This window comes from Amia ocellicauda, chromosome 19 (genome assembly GCF_036373705.1).
Source record: "Amia ocellicauda isolate fAmiCal2 chromosome 19, fAmiCal2.hap1, whole genome shotgun sequence".
Classification (NCBI taxonomy): Eukaryota; Metazoa; Chordata; class Actinopteri; order Amiiformes; family Amiidae; genus Amia; species Amia ocellicauda.
Window position 1 is genome coordinate 834,351 of NC_089868.1, and position 15,957 is coordinate 850,307.

Consider the following 15,957-nt stretch of genomic DNA (forward strand, 5'->3'; position numbering starts at 1 on the left):
AGAGAAAAACGAGGAGAGGGGAGGTTTGCAGTTGTTGTTCATCCAGTCACAATAGAGGTCACGGAGTGGAAATGCAACTTGATTATTTCACTGTCAAAGTGTTCAAGATGCCAACAGGCCATTTCCTTTCTGTGAGTCAACCCATACAAAACATGTTCAACAGCTACGCCAACACAGATAGGCCTCCTGCTTGATTTGATGAGCTTGCATTGAAGCCCGTTTCCCTGGCATCAAACAGATACCCTCACTTGCCCTTGCCACCCCACCCCACCCACCCACACCTCCCACCCAGTGGTGGCCTGTGATCAGAGCATGCTCTATGGGAGGGGGGGAGGGGTGGGGGGAGCAGACGAAGCAGTGAGAAAGGCTTGTGCACTGTACCTGACCAACTGGTTGTAGATAAACAGCTGGAATTTGGGATGGAGGTTGGGGAAACAGACACTGAGAGAGGCCCAGTGATGAGACGTAAAGACAGAGAAGAAGTAGTGGACAGGAGAGCAGTGTCTACAACGAAGAAGAAGAAAAAAAACAAAAAGAAAATAAAAGCAATAAGGAGGAAGCTCTTACAGCGGGGTATCATTTTGAAATTAAGGAAGAGGAGAGAGAAAAAGAGAAAGTGAGTGAATCAGCAGGTTCTCTTGTTTTTGCATTTAATGATAAGGGTTAATTCAAAACTTGAATGCAGTTATTTCACAAAGGTTGACCTATGCGTAATGTATTGGGACCTGCAGTATAATATTTTTCAGCCAATTTACCTACATTAAAATGACACTATGCCATGGCATCCTGTTAAAAAGGAGATATACTTGTTTTGAGAACTGAATTATCCAAAACGTTCGCATGAAGAGAAAAAGGATCCTTTTCCAGATGGAACGGTGTGTGTGCTAATCCCAAAAAGTATAGTGGGGTTTTTCTAATTTTCTGCCCCACTGGACTTGGCTTTTCCTAAATTTAATTTACTAGAAAAATTATTATGGAATTATGGAATATGGAATTTTAATTTGGTAAAAATTTGGTTGATGCATTGCCTGATCACTAAAACCAGATTAAGACTAAACCACATTAGAATAACCAGTGCTTTACTCAAAGCAAGCATGACTATAATAATAATAATAATAATAATAATAATAATAATAATAATAATAATGACAGAAACAAATGGTAGGTGTAATGAATTTCAATTTGCAATGCAAATTTCAAAAGCAAACCAATTTCTAGGGAAATGTTAATTCAAGCAAGCCGATGGGACAAAAGTGAGCAGTGGTTGGTGTACAGCTACAAATATATACCCATGTACAGATCTGTAGAAGCTTGCAGCAAAAGCGGACATGATTTTTTGTTTTTCCTCCCCTCCAAAGTGAGGGAGAGGGGATGTGTGGTTTAGAGCATGCTCCTCTTCACATGCACACCACACAGGGGGAAATCAAAACATCACCCTAGCGAGGGAAGACAGAAATGCAGGGACCCAGCACTGAAATCCACAGCAGCGTAGCATTCAAGGACCTCAAAAGGCTTTTAAAGGAGCAGAAGGCAGGGGATAAGCAGAATAAATGTTAGTTAATATTGCATCTGGTAAACTATTGTTTTAGTAAACCTTTTCAGAATAATAATCTCAGACTAGCTGGTGCCCAGACAGCAGTGCATCCCCTTGGTGACAATCAAACATGGGACAAATATCTTCAATATGCCTGCTGCACTATGATGATCTGAAGACACAAACACCCTACTTCACAGGCCTTCATCCCTTGTCCCGGCCGAGTCCGGATACAGCCCCACAACATGCTAACCCTTAACCCTTTAGAACGCAATGCAATGCAAACATCAACATTCACAGGCAGCCCATGGGCTGAGACCAAGAGATAAGGTTTAAATGTTGCCCCATGATATAAATAAACCAAACCACCCAATAGAATCAGGTGTCAGAGTGGTTATTGTTCAAAACAATCTTGTTATCATTAAGCTAAAGGGCTTTCTTGGATAAGGATTCAATTTCTATAGAACTGACCATCATCCTCTTTCAATATAAAAATGACTATTAAACAATGCTGAGGGAAAAACTTTGATAACGAAAGATTTGGTTTTATTTTTTTACTAGGTAATATGCAGGCAGTTCTGTAAAGGAGTGCTTCACTGACCCACCAGCAATCATTTAAAACCATATTTATTATAATACCAAGATCCTAGTATGCTAAAACAAAACCCTGCATCATTAAAATGGGAGTCCCAAAATGAACCCAGCACAGCAGCACTCCCATGTGAAACACAGCAGTGTGCTGCCTTATCACCTGTCCATTGTCTCTCTGTGTCCATGCAGTCACATTAAGCTCATTAATTGTTTGTCAAATCTGACACTAACTCTTTCCAGTTGACTGGACCAGTCATAGCAGGGATGGACACAATGCTCAGCTTCTGCCTGTTCTGCTCCAGGCCGCTGCTCTTGAGTACCTGGCACAGCCCTGTGAGGGACCGCATTCTGGTCCAACAGGAAACAGGTCTTCATAACAGACCAGAGCGAGGGTGAGGAAAGATTGGCATTTTCAGGGAGTTGTTAATGTGCACCACTCCCAGAAGGGGCTCTGGTGTAACATAGGGCAGCCACAAAGAGAAAGATCCAAAGAATGCTAATAGCATGCTTTTAAACATCAGGCTTTCTGCACAAAATCAAAGATTACTTTTCGTCCATGTGGCTGCGCATCTTCTTGAGCTTCTGCATGATGCTGCTAGTCTCGCTGCCGGAGACGGAGAGGGGGGACGGGCTGCGCGTCTCCAGGTCGGTCTGGGCAGGGCTGGGCTTCACCTCCTCCTCCACGGTGTCCGAATGGGGAGCGTCCTGCACAGAAGGTAAATCAAAAATCATTTACCGTAAAAAAAAAAAATACTTGTAATCTGCATCCAAAATGTCGAGAGAGAACACGATAAGAGATTTAAAAATATTCTCGTTTGAAGGGCACCCACTCCCAAACCGTGCTGTTCTGAAACTGTGCTAAATGAAAGCGTGTTGGGCGTGACCTCCCTGTACTGACACACAGATGGGACACGGACGTAGGTAGGGATGCTTCTACATACAGGAGAATTGCCAGTCTAATGGCTGCAGTGCCGGGAGAGGAGGCAGTAACGCTGAAAGACACTGACCAGTTGGGTGTCCCCGGCCGACTTCAGCCTCTCCTGCAGCTTCATGGTGGTGTGGCGCATCCTTTCGATCTCCTCCTGCTGCTTGAGGAGCAGCTGCCTCTCCTTGCGGGCTGCCTTGTTGGCCTCCTGCAGGCGCTTGATCTCGGCCTGAATGGGAGGGACGACACACATCAAGACTGTGCTGCCCACACTAGGACAGGGCAGTGAAGCCTGGGCACTAGAAGAGTAAAAGCACTGCGCTTACCTGCTCCTGTTGGAGTTTCAGCAGCAGGCCTCGCTGTCTCTTTCGCAGGGGCGGCATCTTGTCATCCTCTCCTTTGTCTCTCAGCCGTCTGGTGAGAAGAAAGAATATATTGTTAATCTGCGTATTTTGGGCGATCTGGGCGATTTGGGCATCATGTCAATGTCCGATGGAGGTGAAGAGAGGGTGCCAGATGAAAAGCTCTAGGCAGGTGGATGCTGGGTAGGGGCAGGGCCACCTCACCTCTTCTGGTGCTCCAGCCAGGCCAGCTCTGCTTTTGTCTTCTCCTTGAGGGCCTTCTCCCGCAGCCGCAGCAGGGAGGACTGGTGCTGGGCGCGCACCTCCTCCTCCTTCATGTACTGCCGCACCATCTCCATGGTGAACTTGGAGAAGCTGTCCTGGCCGCTGGAGAAGGGCATCCGTCCATCCTGATTGAGAGGAAGGAGAGAAGGGCTGCAGCTCACACAAAATGCTCTGTTGTTTGCATTACAGACTATCACCCCTTCCTTGCTGTCCTACTACTAACACTTTCACAGTACCACAAAAGATGGCGTAGAGTTACAATCTTGCAGTTACAGACACTTTCTGGCCTCAGGTCTAAATTATAATGCTGTGTTTGCTATCTAAAGAGTGTGTTTTACAAGATGTTTTTTTCGTAATTTGAGCGGCCTGACCTTGGTTGCATAGAGCACGGCCTTTTCCTGGGACGGCTCGTCGTCCGAGTCTTCGTGGGGGCCTCGCCTCTTCTCCAGGGTGAAACGGCGGTGCGACTCGGAAGGCAGGAGGGAGCGGAACGACTTCTCCTCGATCTCATCCTCTGTCATGGACTCGTCGAACTTCAGGGAGTACTCTGTGGCGATGGAGGTGGTGTCTGCTCCCAGGGGAAGAGGAAGGAGGAAAGTTTCTAAGTAGGAGATCTGTGGGAGTGCAGTTGGTGCAATGCAGACTGTCTATGCGGTCAGTAAGACAATGCTGCTTGTAGAAGCACTTGCGCTGTGAAAATACTGACACCGCTCAGCTCTTACCCTTCTCCTCGGGCAGCGATGGGGCGCTGTCACTGCGGATGGAGTCATCAGCGGCCATCTGGACCTCCTCCTCCAACTCAGAGCTTCCTCTCCGTTCCTTCACTAGGGAACTTCCTTCCTTCCTGTCCAGTGAACCCGTGGACGGCCTGTCCTGCTGACTGCTGGCACTGCTGCGGACAGCCCCAGATACAGTTAGTCAGACAGCACTGAACACCATCTCAAGCTCATGACTGAAGTGGGGAACCAGGTCTCAAGCCCAGCCATCAGTACAGCTATTGTGATCACTAGGCGAGATTCATTCAAATCAGTGAAGTGGGTGTGGAGTATTTGATGCATTGGAAAGCTTGTGGATCAAATACCTGAATGCCCATCAGCCATTGAGGATCAGATCCCCTTAAATATAATAAGTCACTTGCTTAATGAATCAACTACCCAAGTAACTAACTAAGGAACAGTCGATTTAGGGTATCCAGGAACTGAAATAGGATAGTCCTGCAAATGATGCCTGCAGCTAAGGCCTGTGATGTTTTTGCCTTACTGTCTGGTATAAAAAGAAGTACTATATTGCAAACGGGCATATGAGCACAAAACAACAGCAATTGCAGGATTTAAGTCAGCAGCCAGTGATCTCCGGGAATCAGCACACCCTCTGAACACCGCCCTGACCAAGCTACACAGAGAGCTTGGCATCAATGGTACTATAGTCACTCCACAGCCGGATTCCCGCCTCAGGAATATGTAAATGCATTTGCCTGTGTTGTCTTTTTTTTCCAGTCCCAAGTTAAAGGTTGTGTATGCAATCTTTTCCAGAAACATTTTTTGTTATACTGGTTGAAAGTCTCTTCACATCCTGATAGAAATCAATAATTAAAGTGGTCTAAATGTAAAAAAATATATATATACATCTTCTGTGGAAGGGACAGGACTAAAAGTGATTGACCAATCATTGCATTCGGTCCAAATGTAATGATAGGATGTCCTTCCTGTCTGTCAATCTATATTTCCATACGGCCACGCAACTTGTTCGCGCAGACAATCACATGTCATCTGCGCGGGAACCTTTATGCTGTGCAGATCGAGCGAGAGAATGGAAGGCGAGCCGCAGCTACTATTTTTAAAAACAAAATAACCGTAAATAAGATGTTTACGTTCATTATTATTGTAATGTCTAACCTATGAATTAGACATGCGGTAATCTGAACCCGTTGCGATCGATTCCACCCACACGTCTCTCCTTCTGGTGCTGAGACTCTGCTCTGTGCGCGCGCGCATGTGTGATAGAGGGGGTGTGGCTTTGGAGACACCTCTGAAGCGAGGGTGTCTCCAAAGCCACTTTCAAAACAAGCTTGCTAACTGCTGGCCTCTCAGGATTGCATACCCTAGCTTTAAGTTTATTAGAAAATTGTACTTTGGTTTATGCAAATGAGCAAAGACTTTGATTGAACAAACCCTGGGAGCCCTGAGTGATAGATTAAAGCTGCTCTTAGACACTGGAAACAGGAGTGTTAGAATGATGACATTTGGAAAGACTTGCGTATTCCCAATAATAGTGGGCATGAATGTGTCCTGAATGATAAAACACGAATGACAGAATAAAAGAATATACAAAATCTGAAATAAACAACAGAGACTATTGGTCTCCTTTGAAATTCAGGAGATGTCATCTAGGAAGAGTGCGTCTACCTGGGTGTCTGTGTGTTGCAGTGGGAGGACTCGGAGTAGCTGTCGAAGGAGGAATGGCCCTCCTCCGTCCTCGTTCTCAAAGGAGACCCCTCACTTTTCCTGCTGCAGATCAATGGGAGAGGAAGGGTGAGACAGCTGACACCTTGGTGTGAACCAGGGAATTGGATTATCCCCGGTCAACGCACAAACCACCAAGGTACTACATTACCCACAATCATGAGTGAGAGAGAAGCACATGGAAAACTACATGACAAGGAGGATGATTCTGGTACTTTCCACAAACTGAGATCCAGGGTTATTGTCAATATCTGTGTTGTTCTTGGCTTATGGATTGAATTTGTTTAAATTAAAGTATTTAAAGTTCTGCAGTAAGGCATGGGGAAGTATCAGGCAATATTTTGAGAGAAACCCAAATTTTAAGGGGCTCTAAGACTCAGGCTTTGCTCAGGTTACCTGTCCGTGTCCGTGCGGGAGCGCAGCTGCTTCATGAAGCTGGAGTGCTGCTGGCGCTGCTGGTCGAACAGGGCTGTGAGGGGGGCAGCGGGCACGCTCAGCGCCCCCGCGATCTGAGAGCGGGCCAGCTCCGTCATCTGGAGAGAGGGGCGACCAGGGGGCTTAATTCCTCACTGAACACAGGACTCATCATTGACACATACGACACAGACGGACCAGCTAAAGCCTCACGAGGAGACGCGATCGCTGAAAGGTGGACTCTCTGTATTAGTGTTTTCTGCTGAAGAACTAGGCCACCAATATCTGAGAACTGCATTAAGAAACTTCATATGAGGATCTCCACATAGTTACTCATTTTATTAATTGTGGTTCTCAATTTACATCAAACCAACAGCTGGAACATTTGGAGAGAACATTGCCATTCAATTAAACAAAGAATCATCTGAGGGATTTGATTTTCAGTCACTTTGCAGGGAAGCAGGCTATGCATAGGTTCTGTTCTAGGTGTCCAAACTATTTAAACAGTTGTACACATTACAGAGCAAGTAGGGAGAGAGTGATCCTAATAAGAATACCCTTATTGAACAAGGAGAAGTCTGTGATAACATGATAATACAGCTTCACCTGTTGCAATGTGTCAATAAAGCAAGACATTTGGGACAACGGAACCTCACGTGTGAGAGCAGCACTGCAGCCTATATTTGTTATTATTGTTACCTCAAAGTAGAGTGGAGCAATGGAGGTATTTGCTTAGACTTCATGCATCTATACCAAACTACACAGACCATGCCATCAACACACAGTGAATGTAGGGAAGCATACAGTCATGGAGAGGGGAGAAGGATTCTTGGGGTGCCGTGTACCTCCTTGATGTGGCGAGCAGCGTCTGCACTGTATCTGACGGCCTCGGCCTGCTGGGAGATCATCTTGCTGGTGGCATCCTGCATGGTGCCCAGGGCCTCCTGCTGCGAATGAGCCAAGGACTGCTGGGACTCTGCGTGGGCCTTGAACAGGGAGAAGCACACGGTCACCCCTGGCAGGACCACCCAACACCCAGGCCCAGAGTACATCGAACGCCAGAGCCTGGACTCATTTAGTACTCAGTCCCAAGACCACAGTCAATTAAACAGTCAGAGAAGAGGTGGACGGCTTAGGTCTGTCTCATAGGAACAACTGTCTAGTTGAAAAGACATTGGCTCATTGGCTCTCAAACTTATTTTTATTTGATACTGGTCCCCCCCCACCTTAAGTCAGCACAAGTTGTCTGCCAGCTTTGGTCGGCCAGCAGCTGCAGGTTGAGTAGAGGTGATGGTCCAGGGCTCAGTTAAACTTACACAGGCCCAAACTCAGACACTGTACTCACTTGCATTCCCTCAAGAGCTCAAGCTGAAGTTTGCAATAACTTCTCTACGTAATTTCAGCATGGGTCTCCATGACGCCATACAGCCCTGTGATACAGCTATTTCTGAGCTCTCTTCAGCTTCTTAGGACTCTCACATATTGTAATATGATTAGTGGCAATATGGACTTATCATTATCATTATGTCAACAGTTGCACAAGGTATTTTCTGTGCTTTTTCAACACTTTGGAATTAAGTTTGAAGATTTTGTTTCTGGTGCAAACCCTGATAACTGAAATTACAAAGAAACCGGCCCGTATATCAAAAACACCCACTGTAATTATGGCCCAGAAACAAAATGAGTCCATTGAAAAAAGCCAGCAAACCCTGTACACCACTCCCCGACAGACACACACCTGGGCGGCCCTCTGCCGTGTCTCGTCCAGCTGTCTCTGAGAGTCCAGGGCCTCCTGCTCTGCCTTGAGCTTCAGCAGGTACAGGTCCCGCTCATGTCTCTGTTGTTGGGCCTGGGAGGATAAAGACCAGAACTCCATCAACCACACAGCCAGCCTTGCCATGAAATATATCACCTACATTAGATATGTCTGCATTGGCTGCTAGACAACGAGCAGTCTATCAAAGCCTTAAAACAAGCCTTGATATCTAGCTGCGATTTACAACATTAAGATGATACTGCTTTGCCCGAGAGGTCAAAGGTCACGGGGCAAGAGGACTGATTGCTCAAGCTATGATTTCATTCATATCTGCAGCAGCTGCCTTGCCTACCTTGCCTACCTTGAGGATCTGTGCCAAGGAGACGCTCTCTTGCTGTGCCAGGGAGACACCGCGGACACGCTCCACGTCAGAGAGCTGCCGTACCGACTCCTCCATGGCATCTAGGTAGCTCAGCTCTGCGGCCATGCGCTGCTCCAACACCCCTGGCGAGAACTGGAGAGGACCTGGAGATCGACAGCACTTCCCATTACACACTCCGGATTCTGATCGTATTCGCAAAACTAGAATTGCCCCGATTAAGAAACACGCACAAACCACAAATTACAAGACCTAAATCACAGTGTTTTCACAGTTCATTCAGCTCATACCTGTCACACTGGGCTCTCCGCTGCCTCCCACACTGAACTCAGTAAAGGCACTGGAGACAGTCATGGGCCTCAGCCTGGCATTGGGAGAAGGCACAGCAGTGGCGTGAGGGGCCCCAGTCCTGGCCCTGTCGGTCCCCGCTGAGGACCCATCGCTGGCTGGACTCTTCTGAGCAGCAGAGTTCGTGGGGGAGCCAGAGGGAGAGGAAGCTGGATGCCGAGGGGACTTCAGTCCCTCTGACCCAGAGCTGGAAACACAAAGACCACGTGTGGTGTGAGAGAGCACCAGGACACGCTCATCTCATGTGAAAGACACTTTTATCGCAGAGTTTCACAGGACTGCAGCAGTTCCACATCTTCAGATTAAAATTTCAGACACTTTAAAGATTTAGGCAATCGCTAAACACAATCTATTTGTACCATTGTTGCGGCGAGATTGTGTAACCCATGTGTGAAGTTCAGCATTGTGTACTGTTCCTCAGAGGCCAGGTACAGTAGTTCTGTGTAACTGATTTTTAGAAAAACATTGTCATCCAAGGCCATAGAGAGAACAGAAGAAGTGTGACAAAGTTTGGGGTTCCTTATTAATGTCATGGAGTTGCCCGGCAACCAAAGGGAGTCATCTTCTATATGATAGTATGTTCTTTAGAAAAACTTCCCGACAAGCTCAATTAACAATTTTGGTATTATTCTAATTAAACCAGATTTCTTGTGCACCTACAGTGAGGGTAATAAGTATTTGATCCCCTGCTAATTTTGTACGTTTGCCCACTGACAAAGAAATGATCAGTCTGTAATTTTAATGGTAGGTGTATTTTAACAGTGAGAGACAGAATAACAACAAAAAAATCCAGAAAAACACATTTCAAAAAAGTTATAAATTGATTTGCATGTTAATGAGGGAAATAAGAATTTGACCCCTTTGACTTAGTACTTGGTGGCAAAACCCTTGTTGGCAATCACAGAGGTCAGACGTTTCTTGTAGTTGGCCACCAGGTTTGCACACATCTCAGGAGGGATTTTGTCCCACTCCTCTTTGCAGATCCTCTCCAAGTCATTAAGGTTTCGAGGCTGACGTTTGGCAACTCGAACCTTCAGTTCCCTCCACAGATTTTCTATGGGATTAAGGTCTGGAGACTGGCTAGGCCACTCCAGGACCTTAATGTGCTTCTTCTTGAGCCACTCCTTTGTTGCCTTGGCTGTGTGTTTTGGGTCATTGTCATGCTGGAATACCCATCCACGACCCATTTTCAATGCCCTGGCTGAGGGAAGGAGGTTCTCACCCAAGATTTGACGCTACATGGCCCCGTCCATCGTCCCTTTGATGCGGTGCAGTTGTCCTGTCCCCTTAGCAGAAAAACACCCCCAAAGCATAATGTTTCCACCTCCATGTTTGATGGTGGGGATGGTGTTCTTGGGGTCATAGGCAGCATTCCTCCTCCTCCTCCAAACACGGCGAGTCGAGTTGATGCCAAAGAGCTCGATTTTGGTCTCATCTGACCACAACACTTTCACCCAGTTCTCCTCTGAATCATTCAGATGTTCATTGGCAAACTTCAGACGGGCTTATACATGTGCTTTCTTGAGCAGGGGGACCTTGCGGGCGCTGCAGGATTTCAGTCCTTCACGGCGTAGTGTGTTACCAATTGTTTTCTTGGTGACTATGGTCCCAGCTGCCTTGAGATCATTAACAAGATCCTCCCGTGTAGTTCTGGGCCGATTCCTCACCGGTCTCATGATCATTGAAACTCCACGAGGTGAGATCTTGCATGGAGCCCCAGACCGAAGGAGACTGACAGTTATTTTGTGTTTCTTCTGTTGTCACCTTCTCACCAAGCTGCTTGGCGATGGTCTTGTAGCCCATTCCAGCCTTGTGTAGGTCTACAATCTTGTCCCTGACATCCTTGGACAGCTCTTTGGTCTTGGCCATGGTGGAGAGTTTGGAATCTGATTGATTGCTTCTGTGGACAGGTGTCTTTTATACAGGTAACGAGCTGAGATTAGGAGCTCTCCCTTTAAGAGAGTGCTCCTAATCTCAGCTCGTTACCTGTATAAGAGACACCTGGGAGACAGAAATCTTGTTGATTGATAGGGGATGAAATACTTATTTCCCTCATTAACATGCAAATCAATTTATAATTTTTTTTTTTTGTTATTCTCTCTCTCACTGTTAAAATACACCTACCATTAAAATTATAGACTGATCATTTCTTTGTCAGTGGGCAAACGTACAAAATCAGTAGGGGATCAAATACTTTTTTCCCTCACTGTATATATTGAGGGAGGACATTTCTCAATATCAGAAACTGCAACCGCCTGTAGCGATCCATGGCTGGATGAAGGGCTCCCCGACATGGTAGGGGAAACTTTGGTATTTATTTAGTGTTCATGACTTATCATTATAACATATTACAATACTCTAGAGGACATGGAAAAAGTTAACTAAAGACCAGTGGTCACAACTGGAAAAATGATGAGCGCATTTGGGACTGAATTTCTAAACATAATGAGATCTGGTGGTAGTTAAAGTGGACTGTGGGTTTCTTTAAGAAACCCATTTGTATCTCTTCTTCTGCCCTAAACCTTGAGTGTAACCCAATCTACATACAATCCTCATAGTAAAATATTACTGTTACTGAAAGGTCCCATGTCACAGCTGAAGCACTGACTGACAAAACACGCAGATACACCCACACACAACTATAAATACCCAAGGACAGACTGTGTTTACATGGAGCTCCACATTTCAGTCAAAGAGTTACACAATGGGCCAAGCATACATCTCCATTGTGGTTCAGATTTTACAGAAGCCAGGATGGATTCAGAGTGAACTTGTATTTTGCGAGCTTAAAATATGTTCACACACAGAGTTTGGGCGCTCTCTGGGGAAGGGAAAAAAAAACATTCAAATGTCCCTAGAATCCCCCACTGGCCGGCAGCCCAGACTGCAGTGGTGAGGATCAGACCACCCCACTCTTGAACAAAGGGTACAGTGTCTCCCCGGGCCGTCCCACCTACCTCACCGGACGCAGAACCTCTGACCCGACCAGCTCTGTGGTCACCGAGGTGTTTTAGCTGGCACAGTTTCAATCAGGGCCTGTTGACGCTTTTAATGATTTGTGCTCAGTTTATGGTCGATTTGTTTTCTTTACATTTAGCTGAACGCAAGCTCTCGAGTTTCCCTTTCCTTCCCTTAAATACTCTTTTGCCATTTCAAAGATCTGCATCTTAACCAGCAAAACCAAAATGTCAAAGAAGCTCTTCTCCTAGATCTTGTTACACAGCTAGCCCTCTACGTCTCCCTGCAGCTGAGTGCTAACACATGTAGGAAGAGTGTCATTTGACTACAGAAAATATATCTGCATACTCCCAAAGCCAAGTGTTTGGAAAACGTCCTTTAGAAATTGTACAGTTACAAAAAAGTATATAGCAATACAACACCAGCTGATTAAATCTTTTAGGTAGATTAGTGTTGACGCTGCATCTTCCATTTAATTCCATGTGTGATTGATAGAGAGAATCAGGTACATTGTGCTGCAGGGCTACAAAGCACATTTTGTTGATCTCTGCATGCCGGTGTGGAATAAATTGTGTGCCCGTGTTTTTTTTAAACATTGAATCACATTGGCAGGCCCTCAAAATGCAGCACATGTGAGAGTGCTTGCTTAAAAACAGCTTCAAGAGTAACGGCTCAGAGGCAAATCTGACACGAGTTAATTAAAAAAAAGGAGATGAACAAGGGCCACCAGGATGCCTGGAAATGCATTGGCTCCTTCAGTGCAGCGCTGTTACTGAAAAGGTCCCAAAACGAGGTATGCCACACGTGAGGTCCATTCTGAACTACCATTTCAAGAGTCTTCTGACTGTGTGTATAATCTGTTTGGTGATGTATAATTCACATGAACACAGCCTGCCAGCTAATACAGGGAACAGAATCATAATCATGTTCTGATCCCTAGGAAACAAACAAGTAGCTCCTCTCAAGGAAAATGCATCCTGTGCTGTTGTACAGGAACAACATGAGAGAGATCATCTTGTCTTGGTGGGTCTAGTTTGAACAAGAATGTGTGCAAACCAACTTTACCAATACTGATAAAAGTTGAGTTTCACAACTGAAATATGGCAAAGGACAACTATGGACCCCCATCTCCATTCCCCTGCAGAGGACTGCAGTATGGACTCACACATCGTCTGCAGTGACAAAGGTGTACTTCCTAGGAAGGACAGCAGATTTATAGTCTTTAGATACTCCAGGTAGCGAAGGTATGGGAGACCAGCCCTGACTACAGGTCAACAGTCCGGGATCAGTTTTCTCCCAGTGGTCAGCATCATGTTACCTGGGGGGGGAGCGGGCCGAGGCGTCTCCTCTGGGGCTGTCTGGGCCTGGCTCGGAGATCCGGGATGATGCGTTTCCTGGGGAAGCCCTTTTGGACTCCTGGGACCCTAGCTCTGAGTCCTGCGAGGATGGTGTTCTGTCTCCCTCCAGCAGGGGGTGCTGCCGAGCACCGTCCCCTGACACCTCTCCACCTGGCGGGACACACCGGGTCAGGGATGGCAACACGCAGCAAGATAGACACTCTATATACACTCTATACATATTTAATAATTATAATTAAGTCACTTATCACACCTGTATGCAAGAAGTGCATCTGGTTATAAACCCCATAGAAACAATGTTGCAAGGATATTCATAAGAAGCAAATGTGCATAGCTTTCATTAGAATTTGCTCTGGCCTGTGCTGACTTAGACATCAGGCACGAAGCGGTTAAGAGCTGAACCGGAGCTGGGTCAGCACGTCACTGCCTCCCACAGCGCAGGGACATGTTTCCAGACGACAGGAGAGATGGAGGACATGATCTATATGGGAAGGGGGTATGAATCCGCAAGGGCATTGCTCATTCATGCACACACTGCTTGCTGCGCTAATAGGAAAGGTTGCGAACTGTGAAATTATTTTTGTGCCAGATGAAACATATGGAGGTCTCTTTACTAATTATTTTGGAGCTCTCTAATACCTTATTGTAAAACCTGTACATATAAAAAAACTAAACACTTGTGTATACTGAAGATTTCACAATGAAAACATTGACATATTGTTCCAAACTGCACTGATACATTGAAACTATTTTAGCTGTAGGGGATTTGACAAGATATGACATTTGCAATATGAAGACAAAGCTCAGCTGACAATGATGTGTCACTAGAGAACTCATCTTTATTTCCTCAACAAAGACTGAAAAGGTAAGCTATATTCTATATTTTAGTTTAGATTTTACATACCACAATTATCGATTGTAGTCCGAATGTACACATAGATTCAAAATGTTAGATCTCTCACCTTTCCTGCGAACAGAACCAGAGGAGCGAGGGGATGAGGCGGGCGTGGAGGTAGAGGAATGATGGGACAGGTGGTCTGGGAGCCGGGCATCGTAGGGAGAGCGCCGGCTGGGCAGCTCTTCATGAGGACTGCTGGCACTGTGTCCATTGCTGTTGACACAGAGAAGGCACGCCATCAGGCACAGCTGAGCCTTGCATAACCACACACACAGAACTGCACAGGTGGACTCATCTGGTCTAAAAATGTCCATCAAGCAGCAAAGATTATAAAGCACCTTTTAACCAAAAACCAATATGGTCCTGCTATGATGAATCACAAGTTTAACCATGCCAGACTATTTTATTCTGTGGTAATATATACCGGAAAATTAAGAATAAAACCAACTCTGATTAAACGTCACATTCAAGAAAAAAAAACAATATATGTATACAAACACTCTGTACATATGAACACAAAAAAGCAACTGTACTTGATACACATTGAAGTTTCACAGAGACTCGTGCACCAATCAAAGAGCTCACAGACTGGGGCACTAAGCAGTGTGTTTACATGGTGTGGTATCAGCCCCACCTAGTGGTCAACACTAGTGAATTTTTTCCCAAACAAGTCTTTTCATATAGGCCTAGTGGTTTTCAGATCACAAATACAATGCAACAGTAAAACCCAGCAATATACTAAGGTGCAATAAGACACAGCAGCAGCAGCTTCAAGTCACACTACAGAGCTTAATACAATTTGGACCAGAAGGATGTGAAAAAGACAAGCCAACAGAATCATGTGAAGTATGACCAGGATAGATTTCACCTATGTATCAGTTCTGCACCCACAAATCCCTGCTCTTCTCACCTCATCAGTGGAAGTGTCTTCATCAGAGGGCTGCATGTCCCCAACACCTGTTGTTAACCTGCATTGCAAGTATTCTGGAATTTGCTTTTGTGCCATTATCAGTATGTTAAGAGTGGGGAGTCACACAGGCGGACTCAGAGGTCTCAATATAAAAGGCTGGTTTCTTTCAGCGTGTATGCATGGTCCTCCTCCCAGCCTGCTCTCTGTGGCTCAGAGCAGGGGTTTGTGCTCACCTGAGCCCTAGCTGGCTTCTCTTGCTGGAGTGGCCGGTGCTGCTGCGAGAGGAGATGAAGTCGTCCTCGTACGAAGCCACGTCCACGGGGCTGGCGGCGGGCAGCAGGGGCCGCAGGGCTGGGGAGCTCCGGTCTGGCTTGTCCTCCAGCACTGCACACAAACGGAAGAGTCACCATCAGCCAAACACGGGCATTAAGCCACCTACACACTCTCCTGTTACTTTGTGTCCTGGTAAAGATGGATTCGTTTAACCTTATTTTTCACTGCCCCTATCTACATAATAATTACAAAAAAAAAAAAAAAAAAAAAAAAAATCTGTTTCACTCTATATAAAAAACAATAAGGAAACACCTGGGTAGTGTGGATGAAACCGAGACGGTAAGGGTTAAGGAGTAAATATGAATCTGCTGTGACGGTAATTGGTAACGACTGAAGAAACGAGACTGTTATGAATGATTAATGGCTGCTCTCTAACTCACTTTGCACAAGCACCTCGGATGGGCGTCTGTGTCTGGCGTTCTCTGAGCAGCCAGACTGAATCAGGCATTCAGTACAGTATAAATG

The 15,957-nt window shown here is 45.8% G+C and overlaps 1 protein-coding gene across 5 annotated transcripts in view; it reads right to left on the reverse strand.

The window, feature by feature from the left end:
* Nucleotides 1-15,957, reverse strand: part of cep350 (centrosomal protein 350) — a 65,811-nt gene that overhangs the window by 19,058 nt on the left and 30,796 nt on the right. For 2 of the 5 annotated variants that reach the window (XM_066692509.1, XM_066692508.1), the window contains exons 13-28: nucleotides 15,393-15,543; nucleotides 14,314-14,462; nucleotides 13,312-13,501; nucleotides 8,978-9,222; nucleotides 8,661-8,833; nucleotides 8,291-8,401; nucleotides 7,398-7,538; nucleotides 6,535-6,671; nucleotides 6,082-6,183; nucleotides 4,399-4,568; nucleotides 4,048-4,244; nucleotides 3,617-3,801; nucleotides 3,377-3,464; nucleotides 3,133-3,279; nucleotides 2,673-2,830; nucleotides 382-504 (exon numbers count right to left, since the gene is read on the reverse strand). In XM_066692509.1, coding sequence (XP_066548606.1) covers nucleotides 382-504; nucleotides 2,673-2,830; nucleotides 3,133-3,279; nucleotides 3,377-3,464; nucleotides 3,617-3,801; nucleotides 4,048-4,244; nucleotides 4,399-4,568; nucleotides 6,082-6,183; nucleotides 6,535-6,671; nucleotides 7,398-7,538; nucleotides 8,291-8,401; nucleotides 8,661-8,833; nucleotides 8,978-9,222; nucleotides 13,312-13,501; nucleotides 14,314-14,462; nucleotides 15,393-15,543 — 2,467 coding nt within the window. The remainder of the gene's footprint in view (nucleotides 1-381; nucleotides 505-2,672; nucleotides 2,831-3,132; nucleotides 3,280-3,376; nucleotides 3,465-3,616; nucleotides 3,802-4,047; nucleotides 4,245-4,398; nucleotides 4,569-6,081; nucleotides 6,184-6,534; nucleotides 6,672-7,397; nucleotides 7,539-8,290; nucleotides 8,402-8,660; nucleotides 8,834-8,977; nucleotides 9,223-13,311; nucleotides 13,502-14,313; nucleotides 14,463-15,392; nucleotides 15,544-15,957) is intronic. The other 3 variants (XM_066692510.1, XM_066692512.1, XM_066692511.1) reach the window with 3 other exon arrangements.